This window comes from Petromyzon marinus, chromosome 39, assembly GCF_048934315.1.
Source record: "Petromyzon marinus isolate PM22_M1 ecotype Great Lakes invasive population chromosome 39, UKy_Petmar_22M1.pri1.0, whole genome shotgun sequence".
NCBI lineage: Eukaryota > Metazoa > Chordata > Hyperoartia > Petromyzontiformes > Petromyzontidae > Petromyzon > Petromyzon marinus.
This window is the reverse complement of record NC_133705.1, coordinates 5,654,920-5,681,340: the sequence shown is the minus strand read 5'-3', so window position 1 is coordinate 5,681,340 and position 26,421 is coordinate 5,654,920. Positions and strand designations below refer to the sequence as shown.

At 56.8% G+C, this 26,421-nt stretch overlaps 1 protein-coding gene across 2 annotated transcripts; it reads left to right on the top strand.

Moving 5' to 3' along the window:
- The first annotated feature begins 1,229 nt into the window (after positions 1 to 1,229).
- FARSB (phenylalanyl-tRNA synthetase subunit beta) lies at positions 1,230 to 24,438 on the top strand. Of its 2 annotated transcripts, XM_032968402.2 has the most exons (18): positions 1,230 to 1,299; positions 1,598 to 1,775; positions 3,533 to 3,588; positions 5,208 to 5,362; positions 6,279 to 6,351; positions 7,442 to 7,557; positions 8,544 to 8,694; positions 9,525 to 9,633; positions 10,703 to 10,773; positions 12,985 to 13,046; positions 15,294 to 15,345; positions 15,957 to 16,018; positions 17,417 to 17,624; positions 18,218 to 18,298; positions 18,908 to 19,000; positions 20,744 to 20,861; positions 22,781 to 22,948; positions 24,124 to 24,438. In XM_032968402.2, the coding sequence occupies exons 2-18, from the start codon at positions 1,718 to 1,720 to the stop codon at positions 24,273 to 24,275; spliced, it is 1,785 nt and encodes a 594-aa protein (XP_032824293.2). In that variant the 5' UTR covers positions 1,230 to 1,299; positions 1,598 to 1,717; the 3' UTR covers positions 24,276 to 24,438. The 2 variants fall into 2 exon arrangements, with proteins under 2 accessions (XP_032824293.2, XP_075928959.1); XM_076072844.1 differs by lacking the exon at positions 1,230 to 1,299 and having other exon boundaries at positions 1,306 to 1,775.
- Positions 24,439 to 26,421: the final 1,983 nt, after the last annotated feature.

Below are 26,421 nucleotides of genomic sequence, written 5' to 3'. Positions count from 1 at the left end.
TCGGTAAAGCCACGTAGATAGAAAAATAATGAAAAGTAAAAATATCACGACGTTTCGATCGCAACACAAACAATCGTCATCAGGTGAAAAAAATACAGCGGGAGAGCTACTGAGCTTATATATTTTCCTGCCTCAGAAGCTCTCCCGCTTAATTTTTTCACCTGATGACGATGGCTTGTGTTGCGATCGAAACGTCGTGATATTTTTATTTTTCATTATTTTTCTGTCCACGTGGCTTTACCGAAAGTCCCAAAGAATCTGAATTCCTGCAGTCACGAAAGCTATAAGTCAAGGTTTAGACTAAACCCACTTTATCATTGTTCTTCGATTTGCTCTGTACAGTACAGCACCTACCATCGTGACCTCGACTTAAAATCCAGTCTCACATCATTTGATGCAAGAAGAATTCCACATGGGGCCCTGTTCAGCCATGAAAACCTTATTGGCAAATCTGCATAGGGGTCGTCCATAAATGACGTCACGCGATTTTTGACCCCCCCCCCTCGTCACACGGCGTCACAGTCAGACCCCCCCCTCAAATATAACGTCACAAAGCTCTGCCCCCCCCAAAAAAAATATAAAACATGCTTCAAATCGCTTTAAACTATTGACATTGTAGTGCGTACTTAATGTGCCGCTGCACTCTGATGTTGTAGGGAGAAAACATTTATTAAAAAGTCTATTTAATTAAGTAGAACGTGTTGTCTATATTTATTTAAAGTTGCGCATTTTGATGTGACGTCACATTTCTCAAACCCCCCCATCGTCACACATCGTCACAAATGTCTGACTCCACCCCTAGGTGCGTGACGTCATTTATGGACGGCCCCATAATACTTCGCGAATTCATTAACCCCATTGTCAAATACGAGAAAACCAAGGCGTACGACGAATGGATCTGAAAACTCAAATTCGCTGACAGCTATGGAACTATCACTCGTGTGTGTGTGTACCAGCACGCTTGTGCAAATATAACTCGGTAAAATTTCGATTTAAAGCTTTCGTGAATGCAGGGATTCCATATTCTTGGTTTCTTTCGGTAAAGTCACCACGTGGAAGGGAAGTAATAAAATAAAAAAAATTCTCACGACGTTTCGATTGCTGTGGTTTGCACAACTGATGATGATGATGATTGCTTGTGTTGCAATCGAAACGTCGGTAATGTGTATTGTGTTTGTTGTTGTTGTAACGATTCGTGGCCTGCCCCTACTGGCACGTGTGTGCACTTCCAGAATGAACACGAGAGTCTGGGAGCCCTTCACTGCCCTTCCGGAACAGGAAGGGTCTTCCGGAGGAAAGGTGGACCCCACCGAAACGTCGTTTTATCACTTGACTTAAAGCTTTCGTGACTGCAGGATATATAACAAAAAAATAACAAAAAAAATATAACGTTTCGATCGCAACACGAGCGGTCGTTTTCAGCAACAACAACAAAAAGACCACCGCTTGCGTCGCGATCGAAACGTCGGCAGTTGTTCTCGTTATTGTTTTGTTATTTCCTTTGAACCTTATCTCAGTGACTTTACCGAAAGACCCAAGAATCTGTCGTTGACTCTCTCTCTGTCTCTCTCTACGGATGCGGCCTGACAATCTTCAGCTGGAGGAAGCCTCTCCCGGCACAGGAACACAATCTTCCGGCAGAGGAGGAAGACGACGAAGACTCCACCGGGAAGGCGACTCGAACACGCGGTAGAGCGAGCGAGGCGTGCGGGACGCGATGCCGACTGTGGAAGTGAAACGCGAGGCGCTGCTCAAGGCCCTGGGGCGCGTCTACAGTGAGGACATCAACTCCACCAACATCATCACCAACATCATCAACTACATCAACTACATCATCACCAACATCAACTACATCATCACCAACATCATCAACTACATCAACTACATCATCACCAACATCAACTACATCATCACCTATATCATCACCTACATCATCAACTACATCATCACCAACATCATCACCATCATCACCAACATCATCACCAACATCAACTACATCATCACCAACAGCAACATCATCAACAACATCATCGACAGCGTGAGAGTCATCACATCGCAGGCATCAACGGCATCCCCATTCGCTGTCATCCACGTGGCCGTGTCTGTCACTGTCGGGGCAGTGTAAGGGCAGGGCAGGGGGCAGTGTAGAGACTGGGTAGGGGCAGTGTAGAGACTGGGTAGGGGCAGGGTAGAGACTGGGTAGGGGGCAGTGTAGAGACTGGGCAGGGGCAGTGTAGAGACCGGGTAGGGGGCAGTGTAGAGACTGGGTAGGGGGCAGTGTAGAGGCAGGGGGCAGTGTAGAGACTGGGTAGGGGCAGTGTAGAGACTGGGTAGGGGCAGTGTATAGACTGGGTAGGGGGCAGTGTAGAGACTGGGTAGGGGCAGTGTAGAGACCGGGCAGGGGGCAGTGTAGAGACTGGGTAGGGGGCAGTGTAGAGGCAGGGGGCAGTGTAGAGACTGGGCAGGGGCAGTGTAGAGACTGGGTAGGGGCAGTGTAGAGACCGGGTAGGGGCAGTGTAGAGACAGGGTAGGGGCAGTGTATAGACAGGGTAGGGGCAGTGTATAGACTGGGTAGGGGCAGTGTATAGACTGGGTAGGGGGCAGTGTAGAGACTGGTTAGGGGCAGTGTAAGGGCAGGGCAGGGGCAGTGTAGAGACCGGGCGGGGGCGGGGCAGGATATTGCGTGATAGCTGAAACAGATTGTGATGCCACGTGGTTGGTGGTGCGGCACCACGCCGGGTTGCCGGGCGTGGTGCTCGCTAGCCGCACTTGCAGTGTATCTATTTAACGAGGCGGCCTGTGTGTCTGCGTGTGTGTGTGTCTGTTTGTGTGTGTCTGTGTGTGTGTCTGTGTGTGTGTCTGTGTGTGTGTCTGTTTGTGTGTCTGTTTGTGTGTGTCTGTGTGTGTGTGTGCGTGTCTGTGTGTGTGTCTGTGTGTGTGTGTCTGTTTGTGTGTGTCTGTGTGTGTGTGTCTGTGTGTGTGTGTCTGTGTGTGTGTGTGTGTCTGTGTGTGTGTGTCTGTGTGTGTGTGTCTGTGTGTGTGTCTGTTTGTGTGTCTGCGTGTGTGTCTGTGTGCGTGTGTCTGCGTGCGTGTGTCTGCGTGTGTGTGTGTGTGTGTCTTTGTGTGTGTGTGTCTGTCTGTGTGTGTCTGTCTGTGTGTGTGTCTGTCTGTGTGTGTCTGTCTGTGTGTGTGTCTGTCTGTGTGTGTATGTCTTTGTGTGTGTGCGTCTGTGCGTCAGTGTGTCTGTGCGGTAGTGTAGCGGTTAGCGCGCTGCGCTACGAATCTGGTGACCCGGGTTCGAATCCCGCTCATGGCAAACACCAGTGACGATTATCTGAACCGGTCTTGGGCTTCCTCTGGTGCAATGTGTAAACATCGCCACTGGGGAGACAAAGGCGGCCGGGCGTGGTGTTGGCCACTCACCCCCTTGTGTGCCGTGCCGGCCTTTATAGGTGCTCGCTAACAGCACTTGCCCCTACATTATGTTAAGGCTATACGGGGGATCTTTGTCTGTGCGTGTCTCTGTTGACAGCTGACGAGGAGTTTGACGAGCTGTGCTTTGAGTTTGGTTTAGAGTTGGATGAAGTGGTGAGTCCCACGCCTCCGCTCACCATACCGTATGACCCTCCACTCACCAGCACGTGTGACTCTCCACTCACCAGCCCGTGTGACCCTCCACTCACCAGCCCGTGTGACCCTCCACTCACCATCCCGTGTGACCCTCCACTCACCATCCCGTGTGACCCTCCACTCACCATCCCGTGTGACCCTCCACTCACCATCCCGTGTGACCCTCCACTCACCATCCCGTGTGACCCTCCACTCACCAGCCCGTGTGACCCTCCACTCGCCAACCCGTGTGACTCTCCACTCACCAGCCCGTGTGACTCTCCACACACCAACCCGTGTGACTCTCCACACACCAGCACGTGTGACCCTCCACTCACCAGCCCGTGTGACCCTCCACTCACCAACCCGTGTGACTCTCCACACACCAGCACGTGTGACCCTCCGCTCACCAGCACGTGTGACTCTCCACTCACCAGCCCGTGTGACACTGCACTCACCAACCCGTGTGACTCTCCACACACCAGCACGTGTGACCCTCCACTCACCAGCACGTGTGACCCTCCACTCACCATCCCGTGTGACCCTCCACTCACCAGCCCGTGTGACTCTCCACACACCAGCACGTGTGACCCTCCACTCACCATCCCGTGTGACTCTCCACACACCAGCACGTGTGACCCTGCCCGCACGCACCTGTGACTGTGTGAACTGTGTGTGCGGTTACGTGTACTTAACCTATGCGTGTGTGTTAATGTGAGCTGTGCGATCCGACGCTGTTGCTACCATGCGACTCCGCTGTGCGTGCGTGTGTCCGTGGGTTAAGGTGTGTGTGTCATTGTGTGTGTGTGTCATTGTGTGTGTGTGTCATTGTGTGTGTGTCATTGTGTGTGTGTGTGTGTCATTGTGTGTGTGTCATTGTGTGTGTGTCATTGTGTGTGTGTCATTGTGTGTGTGTGTGTGTCATTGTGTGTGTGTGTCATTGTGTGTGTGCGCAGTGGGGAGCGGTAGTGTAGCGGTTAGCGCGCTGCGCTATGAACCTGGCGACCCGGGTTCGATTCCCGCTCACGGCCAACACCAGTGACGATTATCTGAACCGGTCCCGGGCCTCCCCTAGGTCGACTCAGCCTCAAATGAGTACCTGGTGCAGTGTGTAAACATCGCCTACTAGGGAGACAAAGGCGGTCGGGTGTGGTGCTGGCCACCCACCCCCTCGTGTACCGTTCCGGCCTTCATAGGTGCTCGCTAACAGCACTTGCCCCTACAGTCTGTTACAGGCTATATGGGGGATCTTTGTGTGCGCAGTGGGGAGTGATAGTGTAGCGGTTAGCGCTACGCTGCGCTGCGAACCCGGTGACCCGGGTTCGATTCTCGCTCACAGTCAACACCAGTGACGATTATCTGAACCGGTCCTGGGCCTCTCCTAGGTCGACTCAGCCTCAAATGAGTACTTGATGCGGTGTGTAAACATCGCCACTGGCGAGACAAAGGCGGTCGGGCGTGGTGCTGGCCACCCACCCCATCGTGTGCCGTCCCGGCCTTCATAGGTGCTCGCGAACGGCACTTGCCCCTACAGTCTGTTCAAGGCTACACGGGGGGGACCTTTGTCTTTGTTTTTTTTTGTGCTCCCGCCTCCGAAGACGTCGGAGAAGGAGCAGGTGAGCCGCGAGCAGGGCAAGGAGCGCGCCGTGGGAGCCTCCGAAGATGTCATCTACAAGATCGACGTGCCGGCCAACCGCTACGACCTGCTGTGCGTGGAGGGGCTGGCGCGCGGCCTGCAGGTCTTCAAGGAGAGGTGTGTGCGGCCGGGCAAGGCCCAGGAAAGGAGGTAGCTGGTGCAGGGAGCGTGTGCGCGTGCATGTGTGCGCGCATGTGTGCAAGGTGTAGGGAGTGTGCGTGTGTGTGTGTGCAGGGTGTAGGGTGTGTGTGTGTGTACAGGGTGTAGGGTGTGTGTGTGTGTAGCTTGTAGGGTGCGTGCGTGCGTGTGTGTGCAAGGGTGTAGGGTGCATGCGTGCGTGTGTGTGTAGGGTGTAGGGTGCGTGCGTGTGTGTGTAGGGTGTAGGGTGCGTGCGTGTGTGTGTAGGGTGTAGGGAGTGTGTGTGTGCAGGGTGTAGGGTGCGTGCGTGCGTGTGTGTGCAAGGGTGTAGGGAACGGTGGCGCACAGGTTAGCGCGCTGCGCTCTGAACCCGGCGACACGCTCATGGGCTTCCCCTAGGTCGACTCAGCCTCAAATGAGTTCCCGGCGCGGTGTGTAAACATCGCCACTGGGGAGACAGAGGCGGCCGGGCGTGGTGCTGGCCCCTCTCGCGCAGTGCCGGCCTTCATAGGTGCTACTCGCTCACAGCACTTGCCCTAGCAGTTTGTTCCAAGCTATAGGGGAGGGATGTTTGTCTCTGTGCAGGGTGTAGGGCAGTGGTGGGGAACCTACTGTCCATGGCCACACGAGGCCTGCCGCTTCGCAGTGCGCCCGATATGTGTCCGTTACTGCGAGCATCTTACCTGCTCTGATCGGGCACCGGAGGGAAATATTTTCCCACCTGGCAACGCCACGGCGTCCCATTGAAGCGGAGCGCTCGCTCACTTCTCTCACTCCTGCAAGTCACGAAGCGAGGTGTTCACGTTGTGGTTGCCCGCCCAGCAGCATTTGGCAGTCATATCCGGCCCTCCGTAAGGAAGGGGGTTGTACGGTTTGCCTATGGCTTCGCTCACAGGTGTGAGGCCCCAGTGTATCGCCGCGTGGAGCCAGCCGATGGCAAGATGCAGCGTCTGGTCATCTCACCAGAGGTGCGTTGCCACACACACACACACACTCCCACGTGACGGCACGCACGACATCAGCATTGCCGCAGACATGGCGTTAGCACGGCCGCCACCATTAACGTCACCACACGCGCACAAAGTGCACTGTGCTGTATAATTTCAAACCGTGTCATATTAGACGTGCCCAGTGCGCTTTGTGTTTAGACGTGTCTCGTCAAGGAGCATGAACCATCACGCAACCTCCGGTCATCCTCGCACCAGCGGCTTCTGGCGAACAAATCGAACAAAGACGGCGGTCGCCGCATCGCGCGGCGCTTTCAGATGCGCTTCTGCGGCCGTCTGGAACGCTCTTCCCCTTCCGTTATGAGCAAGCCACTGGAGCTATGCACCGTTTAAAAAATCATCATCTAGAATCAGGGGTGGGGAAGCTTTTTTCTGCCAAGGGCCATTTGGATATTTATAACATCATTCGCGGGCCATACAAAATTACATTTATGTTGCTTTGAAAAAAGCGCCTAGACTTATTGAATTTCGAGTCGTGCGGTTGCCTTGGCAGGGCCGGACTAAACGATTTCGCGGTACGGCCCGCGGTCCGGACGTTCCCCACCCCTGATCTAGATTAACAAACTCATTCGTGAGAACTGCTTTTTGTGTTTAGTTTGTTGTCCTTCCCCCCGCACCTCCAATTAGCACGATTGGCTACGTACGGTGCGAAACAACGTCAACATACATGCATACATGCGTGTCCGTGTGTGCTTCATGGTAGACGTGTCTGTGTGAGCGCTGCCTCGACAGTCCGTGTCTACATACCGTGTCCGTGCGTCCGTGTTGGACGTGTCCGTGTTAGAGGTGTCCGTGTTGGAGGTGTCTGTGTGTCCGTCTTGGAGGTGTCCGTGCGTCCGTGTTGGACGTGTCCGTGTTAGAGGTGTCCGTGTTGGACGTGTCCGTGTGTCTGTCTTGGAGGTGTCCGTGTGTCCGTGTTGGACGTGTCCGTGTTAGAGGTGTCCGTGTGTCCATGTTGGACGTGTCCGTGTGTCCGTGTTGGAGGTGTCCGTGTGTCCGTCTTGGAGGTGTCCATGTTGGACGTGTCCGTGCGTCCGTGTGTACGCGATAGACGGCGTCCGTGCGCCCGTACGCCGTGGCCGCGGTGCTGAGGAACATCTCTCTCGACAAGGAGCGCTACGACAGCTTCATTGAGCTGCAGGAGAAGCTGCACCAGAACGTTTGCCGGTGCGTGGGGAGACCGCCCGGGACGCAGGCCGTGCAACTTCACCGGAGAGACCCACGGGACCGGAGCGTCCCAGGCGACGGGCTCTGAAGAGCCGGCAGGGGGAGGGGGGGGGGGTGGCCTGGCGCATGCCAACCACGTTGGAGCGCTGGGCCCGGTGTAAATCGCCGTGTCTCTTAGAGCCAGGCGAATGCCATTTTCTTACTGGCACATCCGAGCTGTGCCGGAGCCCCTACGCCACGCTGCGTTGAGACGCGTGTACTCACCGCGCCCTTCACAGTGTACTGACAGGCGTCGCGAGCCGCGTGTGTGCGTTGTGCACGGACTGCCGCCAGGTGCATTGAACGTCTAGTTAGCCCCGCGCCTGGCCCTGCTTGGCCCCGAGCCAGATTCGTGGTTTGGTCATTGTTAAGCACAGCAAATCGCCTTTAGTTGTTTGGTAGTAGTCGTGATGGCTCTGCCAAATGGTGATGGTGGTGGTGGTGATGACGACTGTGGTGATGGTGGTGGTGACGATTGTGGTGATGGTGGTGGTGACGATTGTGGTGATGGTGGTGGAGGTTTTCTCGGACCATTGGCCATGATGATGGCTGTGGCGATGGATGATGGTGGTAGGAATGATGTTGGTGGTGGTGATGATGATGGTGATAGTGGTGATGATGGTGGTGGTGATGTTGATGATGATGACGATGGTAGTGTGATGGACGATAGTGGTGGTTATGATGTTGGTAGTGGTTACGATGGTGATGGTGGTGGTGATGATTGTGGTGGTGGTGATGATTGTGGTGGTGGCGATGATTGTGGTGGTGATGTCGATGATGATGACGATGCTTGTGGCTATGGGCGATGGTGGTGGTGATGGTAATGATGATGGTGATGATGATGGCGATAGCGATGATGACGACGAGGATGACGGTGGTGGTGGTGGCTACGGGCGATGCTGGTGGTGGTGGTGATGATGATGACGACGGTGTTCGGTGTGCACCAGGAAGCGCACGCTGGTGGCGATCGGCACGCACGACCTGGACACGGTGTCGGGCCCGTTCGTGTACACGGCGAGACCCCCGGCCGAGATCAAGTTCACGCCGCTCAACGGCAGCCGCGAGCACACGGCCTGCGAGCTCATGGAGCTCTACCGGGTCAGCCGGCGCTCCCGCGGCCATCGCTGCAATCGTCGCACACGCACGCCCGCCCGCCCGCTCGCTCGTTCACGCGCACCGTGCCCAGACCAGTTTAACACGCGGCAAATATGTTGTTGTTGTGGGTTAGAGCGCGTGAATATAAATGCGTCGTTAAACCCGCCACCACCCGACACGGCCAATCAGTAAGGTTTGTCACGTAAACAAAACGTGCCGATTCGTTACTAGTACAGCACTAACCGTTTGTGTGTTGGAGAGTAAAACCCTCTACAACATTTACAATTCGAGTACTGTGAAGTTTCGCCAGTAATTACAACAACAAGCAGCATCATCAGGCGACAGCCAGAGTCGTGGAGAAATCTTCCTGTTTCGGTCTTAAATAGAGGGGGATAGATGCCACCACTTGTGAGCCAACCGGGTGTGAAGCCCAGATGGGGGGGGGGGGGGGGGGGGCGAGTTCATGTGTGCATATAAACTACAATGTATATCCGTTACCGGTTGGGTTATTCATGCGGTGATCATACCCACACGAGCTCATGGATCCTCTACCGGGTCAGCCAGTGCTCCCGTCGCAATCGCCGCAATCGCCGCCCACGCCCGCGCGCACCGTACCCGTACCCGGTGTTCCCACGGTCAGAAACATTCCCTTCCGGTAGCCGGTGGGCGAGGCGAAGATTGCACGGCCGTGGCTCGCGCGAAGCTCAAGTCGTGGGTCGCCTTCCGCCCGCGAGCCGGAGGACCTGCGCCCCTCCGAGTTGAACCCCCGCCGATCGGTGCGGGCCGATCGTGGAACCTCCCGGCTCACGGAGCGGTCGTTTTCTCCTCCGCAGACCGACAGCCACCTCCGTCACTACCTGCACATCCTGGACGGCCGCCCCCTGTACCCCGTCATCGTGGACGCTCGCGGAGTCGTGCTCTCCATGCCGCCCATCATCAACGGTAGGCGCCGTGGCGTTGCCGTAGGGCCGCGTTCTTCGCTCGCTTGCCGAGGGGGAGGGCCGCTTTCGGCGATGAGACATCATCGGTGTGAGGGGCCCGCCACACATTTGAAACCATGGTGGGTTTGGCAGCAGCACGATGATGACGATGGTGGGGAGGTGTTTTCACTCTTTGTGTAGTGTCGGGGGGCCACACTTCAGGTGCCGCACTAAAGGCCGCCAGGAGCCGCTAGTGGCCCGCGGGCCTTGCAACGAAGAACACTGCCGTAGGGTGTGCAGGCGGTGTAACTGCGCTTGGGATTCCCATGGTGCTGGAGGGGCTCTGGTGCCAGGTTACACAAGAAGGGTAGGAAGGTGGTGGGGGGGGTGGGGAGGAGGGGGAGTCGGGGCAAGCGCTGTCGGCCTGGATGGGAGGGCCCCTGGCAGTGCCGGCTTGAGGCCGCGTCGGCAACGGTGGCGTCTGCCTCGGCCCGCACGGCAGATGGCCGAGCCTCGGCCAGGGGCGGCAGCGTCAGTGCCTGCGGTGGGGCGGCTCTGTTATTGGTCGGTGTGCGTCACATGGTCTGCTCGCGTGACGACGCCGAGAGAACCCGGCCTACGCCGTTGGGGAGTGCCGCACGCGCGAGTGAAACGCGGAGATGCCAGGCAGGAGGCGGGGGGGGGGGGCAGTCATAGGAAAGGGGGGGGGGCCGCATTTAATTCTGAACAGCAGGGCCCGCGTGCACCACGGCCACGCCACTGGGCTTGGGCGTCTTAACAGGCCCACCTTCCATATTACAGCGTTGTTGGGTTAGATCGCGTAAATATGTCAACGTGTCGTCGGTACCCGGCGCCACCCGACACAGCCAATGAGCGAAGGTTTGTCACGTTAACAGAACGTGCCAATTCGTTACTAGTACAGCAAATTCACAACATTTGCAATCTTGAGTACGACGTTTTACCAGTAATTTACAACCAGCATCATCATCGGATGAATCGTCTTGACTCATGGCGGTCGCTGATCGGTTTGTCCGTGGCTCGTTCTCCCCGCCTGGTTCGCGTCGTTTCGTGAGCTCTGCTCGCTCGTGCAGGGAACCACTCGAAGATCACGCTGTCGACGAGGAACGTCTTCATCGAGTGCACGGCCACCGACCCCTACAAGGTGACAGCCGGCAGTTTCACGCTCTGATGTGGACACGCTCACTCCAGCCGGACAGAATATCACCCCCTCCGTGGCCTTAACGCTGTTCGCGAGTAGCACCTATGAAGGCCGACACGGCGCACGAGGGGGTGGGTGGCCAGCACCACGCCTGGCCGCCTTTTCTCTCCCTAGTGGCGATGTTTACACACTGCACCAGGTACTCATTTGAGACTGAGTCGACATACGGGAGGCCCAGGACCGGTTCAGATAATCGTCACTGGCAGTGACTGTGAGCGAGAATCGAATGCGGGACGCCGGGTTCGGAGCGCAGCGTAGCGCTAACCGCTGCACTATCGCTCCCCACACACACACTACACCAACACTCACACACACTACACCAACAATCACACACACTACACCAACAATCACACACTACACCAACACACACACACACTACACCAACACTCACACACACTACACCAACACACACACACACCAACACTCACACTACACCAACACTCACACACACTACACCAACACTCACACACACTACACCAACTCACACACACTACACCAACACACACACACTACACCAACACACACTACACTAACACACACACTACACCAACACTCACACACACTACACCAACACTCACACACACTACACCAACACACACACACTACACCAACACTCACACACTACACCAACACTCACACACACTACACCAACACTCACACTACACCAACACTCACACACACTACACCAACACTCACACACACTACACCAACACTCACACACTACACCAACACTCACACTACACCAACATTCACACACACTACACCAACACTCACACACACTACACCAACACACACACACTACACCAACACACACACACTACACCAACACTCACACACACTACACCAACACACACACACTACACCAACACACACACACTACACCAACAATCACACACTACACCAACACTCACACACTACACCAACACTCACACTACACCAACACTCACACACACTACACCAACACTCACACTACACCAACACACACACACTACACCAACACTCACACACACTACACCAACACTCACACACACTACACCAACACTCACACACACCAACACTCACACACACTACTCCAACACTCACACACACTACACCAACACACACACACTACACCAACACTCACACACTACACCAACACTCACACACACTACACCAACACTCACACTACACCAACACTCACACACACTACACCAACACTCACACACACTACACCAACACTCACACACTACACCAACACTCACACTACACCAACATTCACACACACTACACCAACACTCACACACACTACACCAACACTCACACACACTACACCAACACACACACACTACACCAACACACACACACTACACCAACACTCACACACACTACACCAACACACACACACTACACCAACACACACACACTACACCAACAATCACACACTACACCAACACTCACACACACTACACCAACACTCACACACTACACCAACACTCACACACACTACACCAACACTCACACTACACCAACACACACACACTACACCAACACTCACACACACTACACCAACACTCACACACACTACACCAACACTCACACACACCAACACTCAACACTCACACACACCAACACTCAACACACTACTCCAACACTCACACACACTACACCAACACTCACACACACTACTCCAACACTCACACACACTACACCAACACTCACACACACTACACCAACACACACACACTACACTAACACACACACTACACCAACACTCACACACACTACACCAACACTCACACACACTACACCAACACACACACTACACCAACACACACACACTACACCAACACTCACACACTACACCAACACTCACACACACTACACCAACACTCACACACACTACACCAACACTCACACACACCAACACTCAACACACTACTCCAACACTCACACACACTACACCAACACTCACACACACCAACACTCAACACACTACTCCAACACTCACACACACTACACCAACACTCACACACACTACTCCAACACTCACACACTCTACACGCATAGCAACTGAACCCATAAGTCGGTAGCGCAGTCGTCACAGCTGTTAGCCGCCAGCGCCGCCGTCCGTGTGGAGAAGCGTTCACCGTCTGCTGCTCCCTTTGTCCGCCCTAGGCCAAGGTCGTGCTGGACACGTTGGTGGCCATGTTCAGCGAGTACTGCGCGGAGCCCTTCACGTGAGTAGCCGCCGCTCGGCCCGGACGTCTGCGGCGACCAAAGCCTCTGGCCGACAGCGAGAGAGAGAGAGGGCCCGCCGGCTCTCGTTCCGTTGCGAGTGACCGGGGAGCCCGTTGATTCCCGTCACATTCGTACGGCTCGCCCTGGGGGTCGGTCAACCTGCGGTTCTTTGAAATTCGAAATAAATGGCTCTTCTTGTTATTTTGCTTGCCGACCCCTGACCATTGAAGTCCAGTTTACCAAAGGAGTCCAGTTTACCCTGGGAGTCCAGTTCATCATGGAAGTCCAGTTTACCATGGATGTCCAGTTTTACCATGAGAGTCCAGTTCACCATGGAAATCCAGTTTACCATGGAATTCCAGTTTACCATGGAAATTCAGTTTACCATGGAAGTCCAGTTCACCATGGAAGCCCAGTTTACCATGGAAGTCCAGTTCACCATGGAAATCCAGTTTACCATGGAAGTTCAGTTTACCATGGAAGTCCAGTTTACCATGGAAGTCCAGTTTAACATGGAAGTCCAGTTCACCATGGAAGTGCAGTTTAACATGGAAGTCCAGTTCACCATGGAAGTCCAGTTTAACATGGAAGTCCAGTTTACCATGGAAGTCCAGTTTAACATGGAAGTCCAGTTCACCATGGAAGTCCAGTTTAACATGGAAGTCCAGTTCACCATGGAAGTCCAGTTTAACATGGAAGTCCAGTTCACCATGGAAGTCCAGTTCACCATGGGCAGGGGTGGGCAGCCTGCGTCTCCGGAGATGAGCGCTGCTCTTCAAGGGCCGTCTCGTCACCGTCATTCATTCAGGACTCACCACCGTCCCGTATCCTCCGCGTGGCATTGCGGCTCTTGAAATATTTGCGGGGTTTTATTTTTAACCGAATTCGACAAAAATGTCTCTTGTTGTTGTTTTGGTCGACGACCCCACCCCCCCCCCCCCCCCTTGGGATAGCCCAAAGCAGGTTGTGGAGTGGTGCCTCGTGCCCGCGACCGCTTTTAAACGGCCTGCAAACATTGACCCATCACTGGCCACCGCACCAGTCGAGCAACTGTGCAATCCATGAATCGAACGTTATTTAATGTCGCACCCTTCACAGAACTCTTCACAAGTAAACATTATACGCATTTGTTCAGTAACTCCTCGGGGGTGGGGGGGGGGGGGAACGTCATCTTGCAAAAAATCTGTACATTCAATCGCCCTTCATTGTTTGTGTGCGCACGCTATTCTCCGCGGCCGTCTGGAACGCTCTTCCGATACGAGAACTGCTTTTTGTGCTTTGTAGTTTGTTGTCTTTCCCCCCGCACCTCCGATGAGCACCGTTGGCTAATGTACGGTGCAAAAGAAGTTGAACGCGCATACATCACCGACCTCTTCGTCAGCTCGAATGCACAACTGAGTGTCGTCGGGCGCGTGAATGCCGGGACGTTCCACGGTGCTACAGGGGGAATATTCTGCACCGTTGCGGCAGCGACGTGGATTTTTCTCCGTTCAGCGCCGCGCTCAGCGAGTCCTCTCGCAGTGCACACTCACAGCCGGGAGTGAACCGGGCTGTGAGTGTGCACCCTCGCGAGTGCGCCCGTGCCCGGTATTTGGAAATCCTCGGCGAGGGCACGGGTTCCTCCCAGAACCTGCGTCCGCCTAAACGTGGCGGCGTTTTAACGAAAAGCGCAGAGTTTCACGAACGATGTTTAACAGCCATAATATAATAGAGGGGTGTTTTTTGTGGGCTAGATCGCGTAAATGTATAAATGTGTCATGAAACCTGCCACCACCCGACACAGGCAACTAGTAAGCTTTGTCACGTAAACGGAGCGTGCCAATTCGTCACTAGTACAGCACACCGGTGTGTTGGAGAGCAAAGCCACAACATTTACAATCTGAGTACGACGTTTCGCCAGTAATTACAACTAGCTTCACCAGGCGACAGCCGGATCTGTTAACGTGACAAACCTTACTAAGTGGCTGTGTCGGGCGGTGGCGGGTTTAACGACACACATTTATATATTTACGCGATATAACCAACAACAAACAATATTACGGATATTGGTCGCGAAAGCCTACTACATGTTAAACTGATGCGGTGATCATACCTACACTAGCTCATGGATCCTCTACCGGGTCAGCCAGTGCTCCCGTCGATTGTGAGCGATGTGTACGCGCCGCACGTGGCGCGAGTCGTCCGCTGCGCGCTGTCGAAGGCCGCGGTGTCGCCGCCGCTGTTGTGACGCCGGCCTCTTCTTGCAGGGTGGAGGCGGTGGAGGTGGTGAGCCCCGACGGACAGACGACCCTGTTCCCGGTGCGTACCCCCCCAGCCCCCCCCCCCCCCCGCTCCCTTCCTCTCGCTCATTTACAACGGGCCTCCCGTCGTCACGCTGCACGATCGCGAGAGACGCCGTCGGCCTTCGGGAGGCCTTCATCCGGCAGTGGATTGGCGGAGGATGATGATGATGATGATGGACACGGGCCAGCAGAGGGCTTGCTGCCAGTGCTCGTGCGATTGCATGCGCGTGGATGCGCTAACAGCCCTTGCCCCAACAGTCTGTTAAGGCTATAAGGGGGGGGGGGGGGATCATTGTCTTTGTGTCTATGTACAGTGGGGAGCGGTGATGTAGCAGTTAACGTGCTGCGCTATGAACCTGGCGACCTGAGTTCGATTCTCACGCACGGCCAACACCAGTGAGAAATATCTGAACCGGTCCTTGGCCTCCCCGAGGTAGACTGAGCCTAAAATGAGTACCTGGTGCGGTGTGTAATAAACATCGCCACTGTGGAGACAAAGGAGGCCGGGCGCGGTGCTGGCCACCCACCCCTTCGTGCGCCGTGCCGGACTTCATAGGTGCCGCTCGCTAACAGCACTTGCCCCTACAGCCTGTGAAGACTTTACGGGGGATCTTTGTCCGCTCACAGGAGCTGCCGTACAGGACAGAGGTGCTGAGTGCCGAGTACATCAACTCTCGCGTTGGCATTCGGTGAGAGCCCCCTCCCCCAGTGGAACCGTGCAGCCGTGGCCTGATCATCAATCAGATCAGCCACCCTCTCGCTGTGGCGTGCGTGCGTGCTGCACGGCGTACGTCGTGTTTTTGTATGGCCGTGTGTATATGGTGTGGGCGTATTCTATTCAAGAGACTTGACATCGCTCATCAACTAACATTGCTCGTAGACTTAACATTGCCCGTAGACTTACCATTGCCCGTAGAATTAACATTGCCCATAGACTTAACATTGCCCATAGACTTAACATTGCCCATAGACTTAACATTGCCCATAGACTTAACATTACCCATGGACTTAACATTGCCCATGGACTTAACATTGCCCATAGACTTAACATTGCCCATAGACTTAACATTACCCATAGACTTAACATTGCCCATAGACTTAACATTGCCCATAGACTTAACATTGCCCATAGACTTAACACTGCCCATAGACTTAACACTGCCCATAGACTTAACATTCCCCAACAGACTTAACATTTCCCATAGACTTAACATTCCCCAACAGACGACTCTGTTATTGCGTGTGGCGATGTGCGATGTGTTCAAGAGCGAGACGCCAATGTGGAGTTCTGCTGCTGGCCTTCAGGAGTGGGAGTTCGTGTCGTTTTGTTGTTCCTTATCCACCGTCGAAGGAGCGCGGACTATGGTGCTCTACTGTATGGTCCATATATGATATCATATAATATATAATATGGACCATATAGGGCATAGTTCTGACCATCCACCCCCTCGTGTGCCCTGCCGCAGGGCCTTCATCGGTGCTCGCTAACAGCACTTGCCCCAACAGTCTGTTGAGGCTATACGGGGAAACTTTGTACGCGGCGAGATGTTATCTCCCTCGCCAAGTATGCAGGAAGTTGTGGGTCCGATCCCGACCCTGATGCCTGTATATTTGGAGTTTGCTTGTTCTCCCTGTGGTCGCGTGGATTTTCCCCCCAGGTCCTCCAGTTTTACCCTCCACGTTTAGAATCGACATCACGCATTTAGAGTATTTGGCTGCTACTATAAATATCCACGTGACGAAAAGCCACTTCGTTGGGCTATCAGTTGTGGACGGGTCGCTTCTGAAAAAGAGCTCTGTATGGCTCAGTGGGCCTTACCTGGTCTGAACAAATATAATAATTTTGATTTAAAGCTTTCGTGACTGCAGTAATTGATATTCTTAGCTCTTTCGGTAAAGTCACGTTGAAGGCAAACAATAAAATATATATTTTATTATTTTATTGTTTCCCTTCAACGTGACTTTACCGAAAGAGCTAAGAATATGAATATGACAATAATTGTTTAAAGAGTTCAGTGTCCGTGCTGTGCCACGAGTCGCTGCTGACCCCTCGTGCCACCCCCGTCTCCCCCGGCGCCGCGGGCCAGCGAGTCCCCGGAGCGTCTGGCGCGCCTGCTCACGCGCATGTGCCTCAAGTCAGAGGTGGCCGCCGACGGCTCCCAGATCCGCGTGGAGGTCCCGCCGATCCGCTCCGACATCATCCACGCCTGCGACATCATGGAGGACGCCGCCATCGCCTACGGCTTCAACAACATCGCCCGCACCATCCCGGCCACCCTCACCATCGCCCACCAGGTGAGCGCCGCGCCCATTTCAATTCGCGTCGCCGCTTGCTGAGTACGGGCGATGTTAAGAACTCACCGGGGGGGGGGGGGGGGGTGGAGGCCGCTCATTTCGAAGGCTGGCGGCGATTCTCCTCCGTGCTTCGGAGGAGGCGGGATTTCCCGCGCTTCGCGCTTGCAACTGTACGTACGTTGAGCTTCTTTCGCACGGTACGTACGTGGCCCAACGTGCTAATCGTGCACCATGCGCGTGCTGCGTCCGCTTCCATTCGGGAAAGCGCTGAAGCTGGCGGTAGCGGCGGCCAGCTGCGCCGTGCCGGGGACGCGGCAATGGTGCCGTCACTCCCCCGTGTTCGCCTTGCGTGCGTGCGTGCGTGTGTGCGGCGTGTGTGCTACGAACCCGGCGACCCGAGTTCGATTCCCGCTCACGGCCAACATTGGTGACAAACGTCTGAACCGGTCCTGGGTCGGGCACGGTGCTGGCCACCCACCCCCTCGTGTGCCGTGCCGGACTTAATAGGCGCTCCTCGCTAACAGCACTTGCCCCAACAGTCTGTTAAGTCTTTGCGGGGGGGGGGGGATCTTTGGCTTTGCCTGCGTGTGCAGTTTCCTCTCAACAAGCTGACGGACCTCCTGCGGGTGGACGTGGCAGCCGCGGGGTTCACGGAGGCGCTCACCTTCGCGCTGGTACGAGGGAGGGGGTCGGGGCCGACTCGCTTCTCCCGTGTCCGCTCAACCCCATCGCACGACCGCCGCTACCGCGGGGCCTGCCGCCACGCCGCTCGCCTTGAGGGTTGGGCGTCCGCGGCTCGCGGGAACGGCGGTTGCCGCGAGGTTGCTTGGGACGCGAGTGGCCGGGCGAGTGCGGCGAGAGTGTAGACATAGGAATGAGTGCGAGTGTGCAAGTGGTTGTCGTTTTGCGAGTGTGGGGGATAGCGTGGGAGTGCGTGTGTGTGGGGACTAGTGGGCAGCGGTCGCGTGTGGCGGTTCGCGTGCTGCGCCACGAACCCGGCAGCCCGAGTTCAATTCCGCTCGCAGGCAACGTCGGTGACGGATATCGGAGCCACCCCTGGGCCTCCTCTGGTTTTGTCTCCGCCTCGATTGAGCATCCTGCGCCGTGTGGAAACATCAGCGCTGGGGAGACGAAGGCGGCTGGCCGTCGGTGCCGGCGACCCACCCCTTGGTGCGCCGTGCTCACGGACAGCACTCGTCCCAGACAGCCCGCTGAAGGCTTCAACCCGGGGGATCTTTGTCTTTGGTGTGGACCGCGAGTGCTGCCCTCTCTCTCTCTCGCAGTGCTCCCACGAGGACGTGACGGAGAAGCTGCTGCGGGACGTGAGCAGCACGCGAGCCGTGCTCATAGCCAACCCCAAGAGCGCCGACTTCCAGGTTGCCTCACGCCCCCCCCACACTCCCCTACACCCCCACCCTCGCGCCCACACTCCCCCTGCCCCCCCCCCCACACTCCCCCTGCCTCCCCCCACACTCCCCCTGCCCCCCCCCCACACTCCCCCTGCCCCCCCCCCCACACTCCCCTACGCGCCCACACTCCCCCTGCCCCCCCACACTCCCCCCGCCCCCCCCCACACTCCCCCCACACTCCCCTACACCCCCACCCTCGCGCCCACACTCCCCCTGCCCCCCCCCCCACACTCCCCCTGCCCCCCCCCCCACACTCCCCCTGCCCCCCCCCCCACACTCCCCCTGCCCCCCCCCCCACACTCCCCCTGCCCCCCCCCCACACTCCCCTTGCCCCCCCCCACACTCCCCCTGCCCCCCCCCACACTCCCCCTGCCCCCCCCCACACTCCCCCTGCCCCCCCCCACACTCCCCCTGCCTCCCCCCACACTCCCCCTGCCCCCCCCCCACACTCCCCCTGCCCCCCCCCCCACACTCCCCTACGCGCCCACACTCCCCCTGCCCCCCCCCACACTCCCCTACACCCCCCCCCACACTCCCCTACACCCCCACCCTCGCGCCCACACTCCCCCTGCCCCCCCCCACACTCCCCCTGCCCCCCCCCCACACTCCCCCTGCCCCCCCCCCCACACTCCCCCTGCCCTCCCCCCCACACTCCCCCTGCCCCCCCCCCCCCCACACTCCCCTATGCCCCCACCCTCGCGCCCACACTCCCCCTGCTCCGCACACAGCACCTGCACGGCCGCGGTCGTCACGGCGACGCGGGTGGTGATAGCGTGCGGGGAGCGGTCGTAGTGTAGCGGGTAGCCACGCCGCGACACCGGTGAGCCGGGTTCGAATCCCGCTCACGGCCACCGACACCAGTGACGATTACCTGAACCCGTCCTAGGCCTCCCCTAGGTCGACTCGGCCTCGAACGAGGCCGAGTGTAAAAACATCGCCACGAGGGAGACAAAGGCGGCCGAGCGTGGGGCTGGCCACCCCACCCCCTGGCGTTCCACCGTGCCGGCCTTCGTAGGCGCTGCTGGTCGCTAAGAGCACTTGCCCCGACAGTCTGTTACAGGCTACAGGAGGGGGATCTTTGTGTTTGATTGGCGCGTTGTGTGTGTGGTGGCGTGTGTGTGGTGGCGTGTGTGTGGTGGCGTGTGTGTGGTGGCGTGTGTGGTGGCGTGTGTGTGGTGGCGTGTGTGTGGTGGCATGTGAGGTGGCGCGTGTGTGGTGGCGCGTGTGTGGTGGCGCGTGTGTGGTGGCGCGTGTGTGGTGGCGTGTGTGTGGTGGCGCGTGTGTGGTGGCGCGTGTGTGGTGGCGTGTGTGGTGGCGTGTGTGTGGTGGCGTGTGGGGTGGCGTGTGTGTGCTGGCGTGTGTGGTGGCGTGTGTGTGGTGGCGTGTGTGGTGGCGTGTGTGGGGTGGCGTGTGTGTGGTGGCGTGTGTGTGGTGGCGTGTGTGTGGTGGCGTGTGTGTGGTGGCGTGTGTGTGGTGGCGCGTGTGGTGGCGCGTGTGGTGGCGCGTGTGGTGGCGCGTGGGGTGGCGTGTGTGGTGACACGTGTGTGGTGGCGCGTGTGTGGTGGCGTGTGTGGTGGCGTGTGGGGTGGCGTGTGGGGTGGCGTGTGGGGTGGCGTGTGGGGTGGCGTGTGGGGTGGCGTGTGGGGTGGCGTGTGTGGTGGCGTGTGTGTGGTGGCGTGTGTGTGGTGGCATGTGTGGTGGCATGCCCAGGTGGCGCGCACCACTCTGCTTCCCGGCCTCCTCAAGACGCTCGCCGCAAACCGCAATATGGCGCTGCCTCTCAAACTCTTTGAGATCTCGGACGTCGTGCTGCAGGACTCGAGCACAGGTGAGGGAGGGTGGTGACGCACAGGTGAGGGAGAGTGGTGACGCACAGGTGAGGGAGAGTGGTGACGCACAGGTGAGGGAGAGTGGTGACGCACAGGTGAGGGAGAGTGGTGACGCACAGGTGAGGGAGAGTGGTGACGCACAGGTGAGGGATGGTGGTGACACACAGGTGAGGGAGAGTGGTGACGTACAGGTGAGGGATGGTGGTGATGCACAGGTGAGGGATGGTGGTGACGCACAGGTGAGGGAGAGTGGTGACACACAGGTGAGGGATGGTGGTGATGCACAGGTGAGGGAGGGTGGTGACTTATAGGTGAGGGATGGTGGTGACACACAGGTGAGGGAGGGTGGTGACGCACAGGTGAGGGAGGGTGGTGACGTACAGGTGAGGGAGGGTGGTGACGTAGAGGTGAGGTAGGGTGGTGACGTACAGGTGAGGGAGGGTGGTGATGCACAGGTGAGGGAGGGTGGTGACGTACAGGTGAGGGAGAGTGGGAGGCACAGGTGAGGGAGGGTGGTGACGCACAGGTGAGGTAGAGTGGGAGGCACAGGTGAGGGATGGTGGTGACGTACAGGTGAGGGAGAGTGGGAGGCACAGATGAGGGAGAGTGGTGACGCACAGGTGAGGGAGGGTGGTGACGCACAGTTGAGGGAGAGTGGTGACGTACAGGTGAGGTAGAGTGGGACGCACAGGTGAGGGAGAGTGGTGACGCACAGGTGAGGGAGAGTGGTGACGCACAGGTGAGGGAGAGTGGTGACGCACAGGTGAGGGAGAGTGGTGACGCACAGGTGAGGGAGAGTGGTGACGCACAGGTGAGGGAGAGTGGTGACGCACAGGTGAGGGAGAGTGGTGACGTACAGGTGAGGGAGAGTGGTGACGCACAGGTGAGGGAGGGTGGTGACGTACAGGTGAGGTAGAGTGGGAGGCACAGGTGAGGGAGAGTGGTGATGCACAGGTGAGGGAGAGTGGTGACGCACAGGTGAGGTAGAGTGGGAGGCACAGGTGAGGGAGAGTGGTGACGTACAGGTGAGGGAGAGTGGTGACGCACAGGTGAGGGAGGGTGGTGACGTACAGGTGAGGTAGAGTGGGACGCACAGGTGAGGGAGAGTGGTGACGCACAGGTGAGGGAGAGTGGTGACGTACAGGTGAGGTAGAGTGGGAGGCACAGGTGAGGGATGGTGGTGATGCACACGTGAGGGAGGGTGGTGACGCACAGGAGAGGGAGAGTAGGAGGCACAGGTGAGGTAGAGTGGGACGCACAGGTGAGGGAGAGTGGGAGGCACAGGTGAGGGAGGGTGGTGACGCACAGGTGAGGGAGAGTGGGAGGCACAGGTGAGGTAGAGTGGGAGGCACAGGTGAGGGAGGGTGGTGACGCACAGGTGAGGGATGGTGGTGACGTACAGGTGAGGTAGAGTGGGACGCACAGGTGAGGGAGAGTGGGAGGCACAGGTGAGGTAGAGTGGTGACGCACAGGTGAGGGATGGTGGTGACGCACAGGTGAGCGTGGGACGTACAGGTGAGCGTGGGACGCGCAGGTGAGCGTGAGACACAGGTGAGGAGGAGTGGGACGCAGGTGAGAATGTCCGTCCTGCTGACGACCCAACAAACTCACGTGCCGTGCCAGCCTTCATAAGTGCTACTTGTGTGCAGTTTTTGCGTTTAGAAGTTTGTTGTCCTTCCCCCACACCTCCGATGAGCGCGGTTCGCTACGTACGGTGCGAAAGAAGTTCAACATACACCCATGAATCGGTGCTGCTACTAGCGAACAGCACTTGCTCCAGCAGTCTGTTAAGGACACACGGGGTGCGGGGTCTTTGTCTCACGTGTGAGCGCGTGCGTCCGTGCGTTAGTCCGCGTGCGTGTGCGTTCGTGGATTCACGTGTGTGCGCGTGCGTGCGTGCGCGTGCGTGACCCTGCAGACGTGGGCACGCGTAACGAGCGCCGTCTCTGCGCCGTCTACTACAACAAGGCCCCGGGCTTCGAGGTGATCCACGGCCTCCTCGACCGCGTCATGCAGCTGCTGGCGGTCGCGAGCCGGAGCTCGGCGCAGGGCAACGACAAGGCCTACCACATCGCGGCAGACCAGGGTAGCGCGCGCCGAATCACGCGCCACGAACACCGACACGCACGCCTGCTATATATGGTAGTGTGATGGTTTTGATCGGAGTGTCCGCCAAGCTGTTTCTCCCTCCATACAGAAACAAACACTTGATACTCCGATCAAAACCATCGCACTACCATGTATAGCAGGCGTTACTAAAAAAGATCTCCAAAATTCTAAACAAACACAAGATCTTGGTCCGGTTCAATACAGTACACAAAATCCGTGACCTGATCCCTTCCGTGAAGGATGTCATTCCTGACTTACAGTACCCCGGAGTTTACAAATTGATCTGCACCTGTGGTGACTGCTATATTGGGGAGACGAAACGACATGTCTCTGACCGAATTCGCGAGCACAAATCAGATTTGAAACACGGCAGAACGAATTCTTCTGCCGTAGCTGATCACTGTTACAACACTGTGGGTGATCACGATATAATTTTCTCCGATACCAAGGTTCTTTGCAAACCCACGGGTTTTTATCAGAGATTTGTTCACGAGGCAATTCAGATTTACAAACACAGACACAATTTCAACCGAGAGGATGGTTTCAAATTAAACAACCATTGGAAAGATGTTCTGAATCAAACCAAACATTAAACTAATTTTCAATGGTATAGTATATTTTTTCAAGTAGTGGTATTCCAAACTTTCGCAGCTGCTTAAATTCCCTTTTCACACCATCAATATGTAAACTCCCCCTCCCCCCCTCGCCGGTCTGCACATGCTCCCCCCCTGTACATCGTTCATCATGCTAAATCCGCCAATTAAATGCTAATTTTATGCTAATTCCTTTGTCAAGGCGCTCTGCTTCCTCTCACACAGCTTAAAGGTCGCGGTCTGAGCTTGGCTGTGTTCACTCCAGCGCTGTCCTCTAGACAGTCTCGTCCCTTCACCTGATGAAGGCCACTTGTGTTGCGGCCGAAACGTCGCTGATTTTTTTTATTTTTTGTTGTTTTTTTACGTGACTTTACCGAATAGAACCAAAGAGTATGGATCCTTTAACACTTCACGTGGCCTCGAAGTGCACCTAACATGGCACAAGCCCCGTGGTGACACCACCGTCACTTTAGTGGCGAACGGCGGTTGTTGTTGTCGAAGCCTCACCTGTGTGTGTGTGTGTGTGCGCGCGTTGGTTTATGTGCGTGCCACCGCGCAGACCCCACGTTCTTCCCAGGGCGGTGTGCGTGCGTGCGCGTGGGCTCCGCGCCCGTGGGCCGACTCGGCGTGCTGCACCCGGGCGTGCTCGCGCATTTCGACCTCCCGCTGCCGTGCGCCGCCCTCGAGATCTCGCTGGAGCCCTTCCTGTGACGCGGAAGGGGGGGGGGAGGCCGCTCGACGCAGAGAGCCGCCGTCGGTCCGTAACAAACTCTCCCGCGCAGCCAACGTCGCAACGGCTGCTGTGGTCTCGCATGAATTGACCACTTGTAACGTGCCCGTGTCCCTCTGAATAAATAAACGAGACACGGGACGACTTCTGGTGGTTGTGCTTCTGCTGCGTGCGGTGCTGATGGTGGTTGTGGTGTCGGGCGGTGTGGGGAGCGGCGGTCTCAAATGAGTACCTGGCGCGGTGTGTAAACATCGCCACTGGGGAGACAAAGGCGGTCGGGCACGGTGCGGGCCAACCTTTCCCCTCGTGTGCCGTGCTAGGCTCTAATAGGTACTCACTAACAAGCACCTGCCCCAACAGTGTGTTCAGACTATACAGAGGATCTTTACGTCTTTGAGTGTGGTGTGGTGGTGACTGTGTCGCTGAGGAAGACGAGGTGAGGCTTTTGGCAAGACATTGCCTGCGATCGGACAATGCCAGACGATGCCGCTACGATGCCAGGAGGATGCCATTGTTTTAAATGACATTTTGCTTCGAGTAAAGCTCAGGGGGGGGAGGGTTAATTTCAGCCAGGCCTGTCCCAAATCAACAACCCGGAAAACATCCGCACCGGCACACCACATCCAGTATACACCGTCACCTCTTTGCTACGGCCTGTGGCTACCCTGCAGTTGTGGGCGGGGGAGACGCGGGGGGGGGGGGGGGTCACAGTCTCGTCGGGCTGGCCCGTGCCGATTACGCTTTGCAGTAAAACTTTTATTCTTGTAAATTTTGACAACACCGCATTACAATGTATATATGTTACACAAACACGTGACAAGATAACACCTCAAACGATGACTTCTTGCAGTTACACAGGTTTCAGACGATGATGACGCCGATTCGATGACGGAGATGTATAATCATGATGATGAATATATAATTTTACTGGTGATAAAAGTGATTCATATCTATTAATAAATACATCCATAGTAAAAATCATGTCGGAAAAATCAACGCGTTGGCGAAATGACCATGGCAGTTAAAGGCGACCGACAGCGACCGATCCGCGAGAGATCCACGGCCTCGAACGAAGCCAAGCGGCACGACGCAAAGCACGGCGACATGAAGACGGCAGTGCACGCACGGCGGGCGGGCGGGCGGGCGGCACGTCCGGACGATACACAAACGCGACTCCCTTGATAAACACAAAATCGAGGTACGTTACCGAGAGAGGCTGTTGTTACATTGGGCACAGGGGGGAAGGGGGGGTTGCCGGAAGGAACGGTCGTGACACGATTCTCCCATCGCTGCACATGGCTGTAGGTAGGCCATCGTGAGAATAATAATTATCGTCATCATGATGATACTCCCGTTTTCACTGGCATATCCGGGGCCCCGATATGCTCAGCCAGAACCAAGCAAATCGTGCTACGCTGCTGGCATCACAAGGAGGCATCTGACTTGGGGGGGGGCAGGAGGGCCGGGAGCGGCACGAACGGCGCACCGGTTGCGTGCGACGTTCGTCGCCGTGCGGTGACGACACGGCCGCACCAACGACTCGGTTGCCCGACTACGGCGACACGGGTCCGGCTTCTGCGGTGGGAAAACAATCCGGAGCCGCGCCGGGCTGGGGTGGCTCGGCACGGGCTCGGGTTGCGCAGTGGAAAAGATGTACAAGATTACCTGCCGCACGCCAAAGGTAGCGGCGGGACCACCGCCAGCCTATACTGTATCCCCACGCCTGCAAAAGGTGACGCTGAGGCAGGCCACTCGACGAAATCCTCGGTAATTCTCGGTCATCCCAAACTGCCGTGAAACGTCCTTTCGCCAGAATGGTCGTGCCAACCGCACCAATGGCCACCGGTTGGGGGGAGGGAGGGGGTTGCGACTTCCCTGGGAATTGTCCAAACCACGTTTTCGGGAAAGAATCGAGGCAACACACAGGAGCTGTGGGGGGGGGGGGGGGGAACCTTCCTCTCCACCCGGGGTCTCGGCACAAAGCGGCAGCGCGGAAAATCGAAAACGCGCAACAACAGGAAACAAAAGCGCGCAACGCGTTGGGGACGCTGCTACAATGGCAGGGTGAACTGCGAACGTCTGTGCCCCCGCAAAGGCCATGTACGCTTCCATCGTGTGTGTAAACAT

What these genes read in the sequence shown, in the direction of transcription:
- FARSB (XM_032968402.2), top strand. Translation starts at nt 1,718, where the DNA reads ATGCCGACTGTGGAAGTGAAACGCGAGGCGCTGCTCAAGGCCCTGGGG. An exon ending in CTGCACCAGAACGTTTGCCG is followed by an intron (nt 7,558 to 8,543) that starts GTGCGTGGGGAG and finishes GGTGTGCACCAG; the next exon opens with GAAGCGCACGCTGGTGGCGA. An exon ending in CGGCCACCGACCCCTACAAG is followed by an intron (nt 10,774 to 12,984) that starts GTGACAGCCGGC and finishes TGTCCGCCCTAG; the next exon opens with GCCAAGGTCGTGCTGGACAC.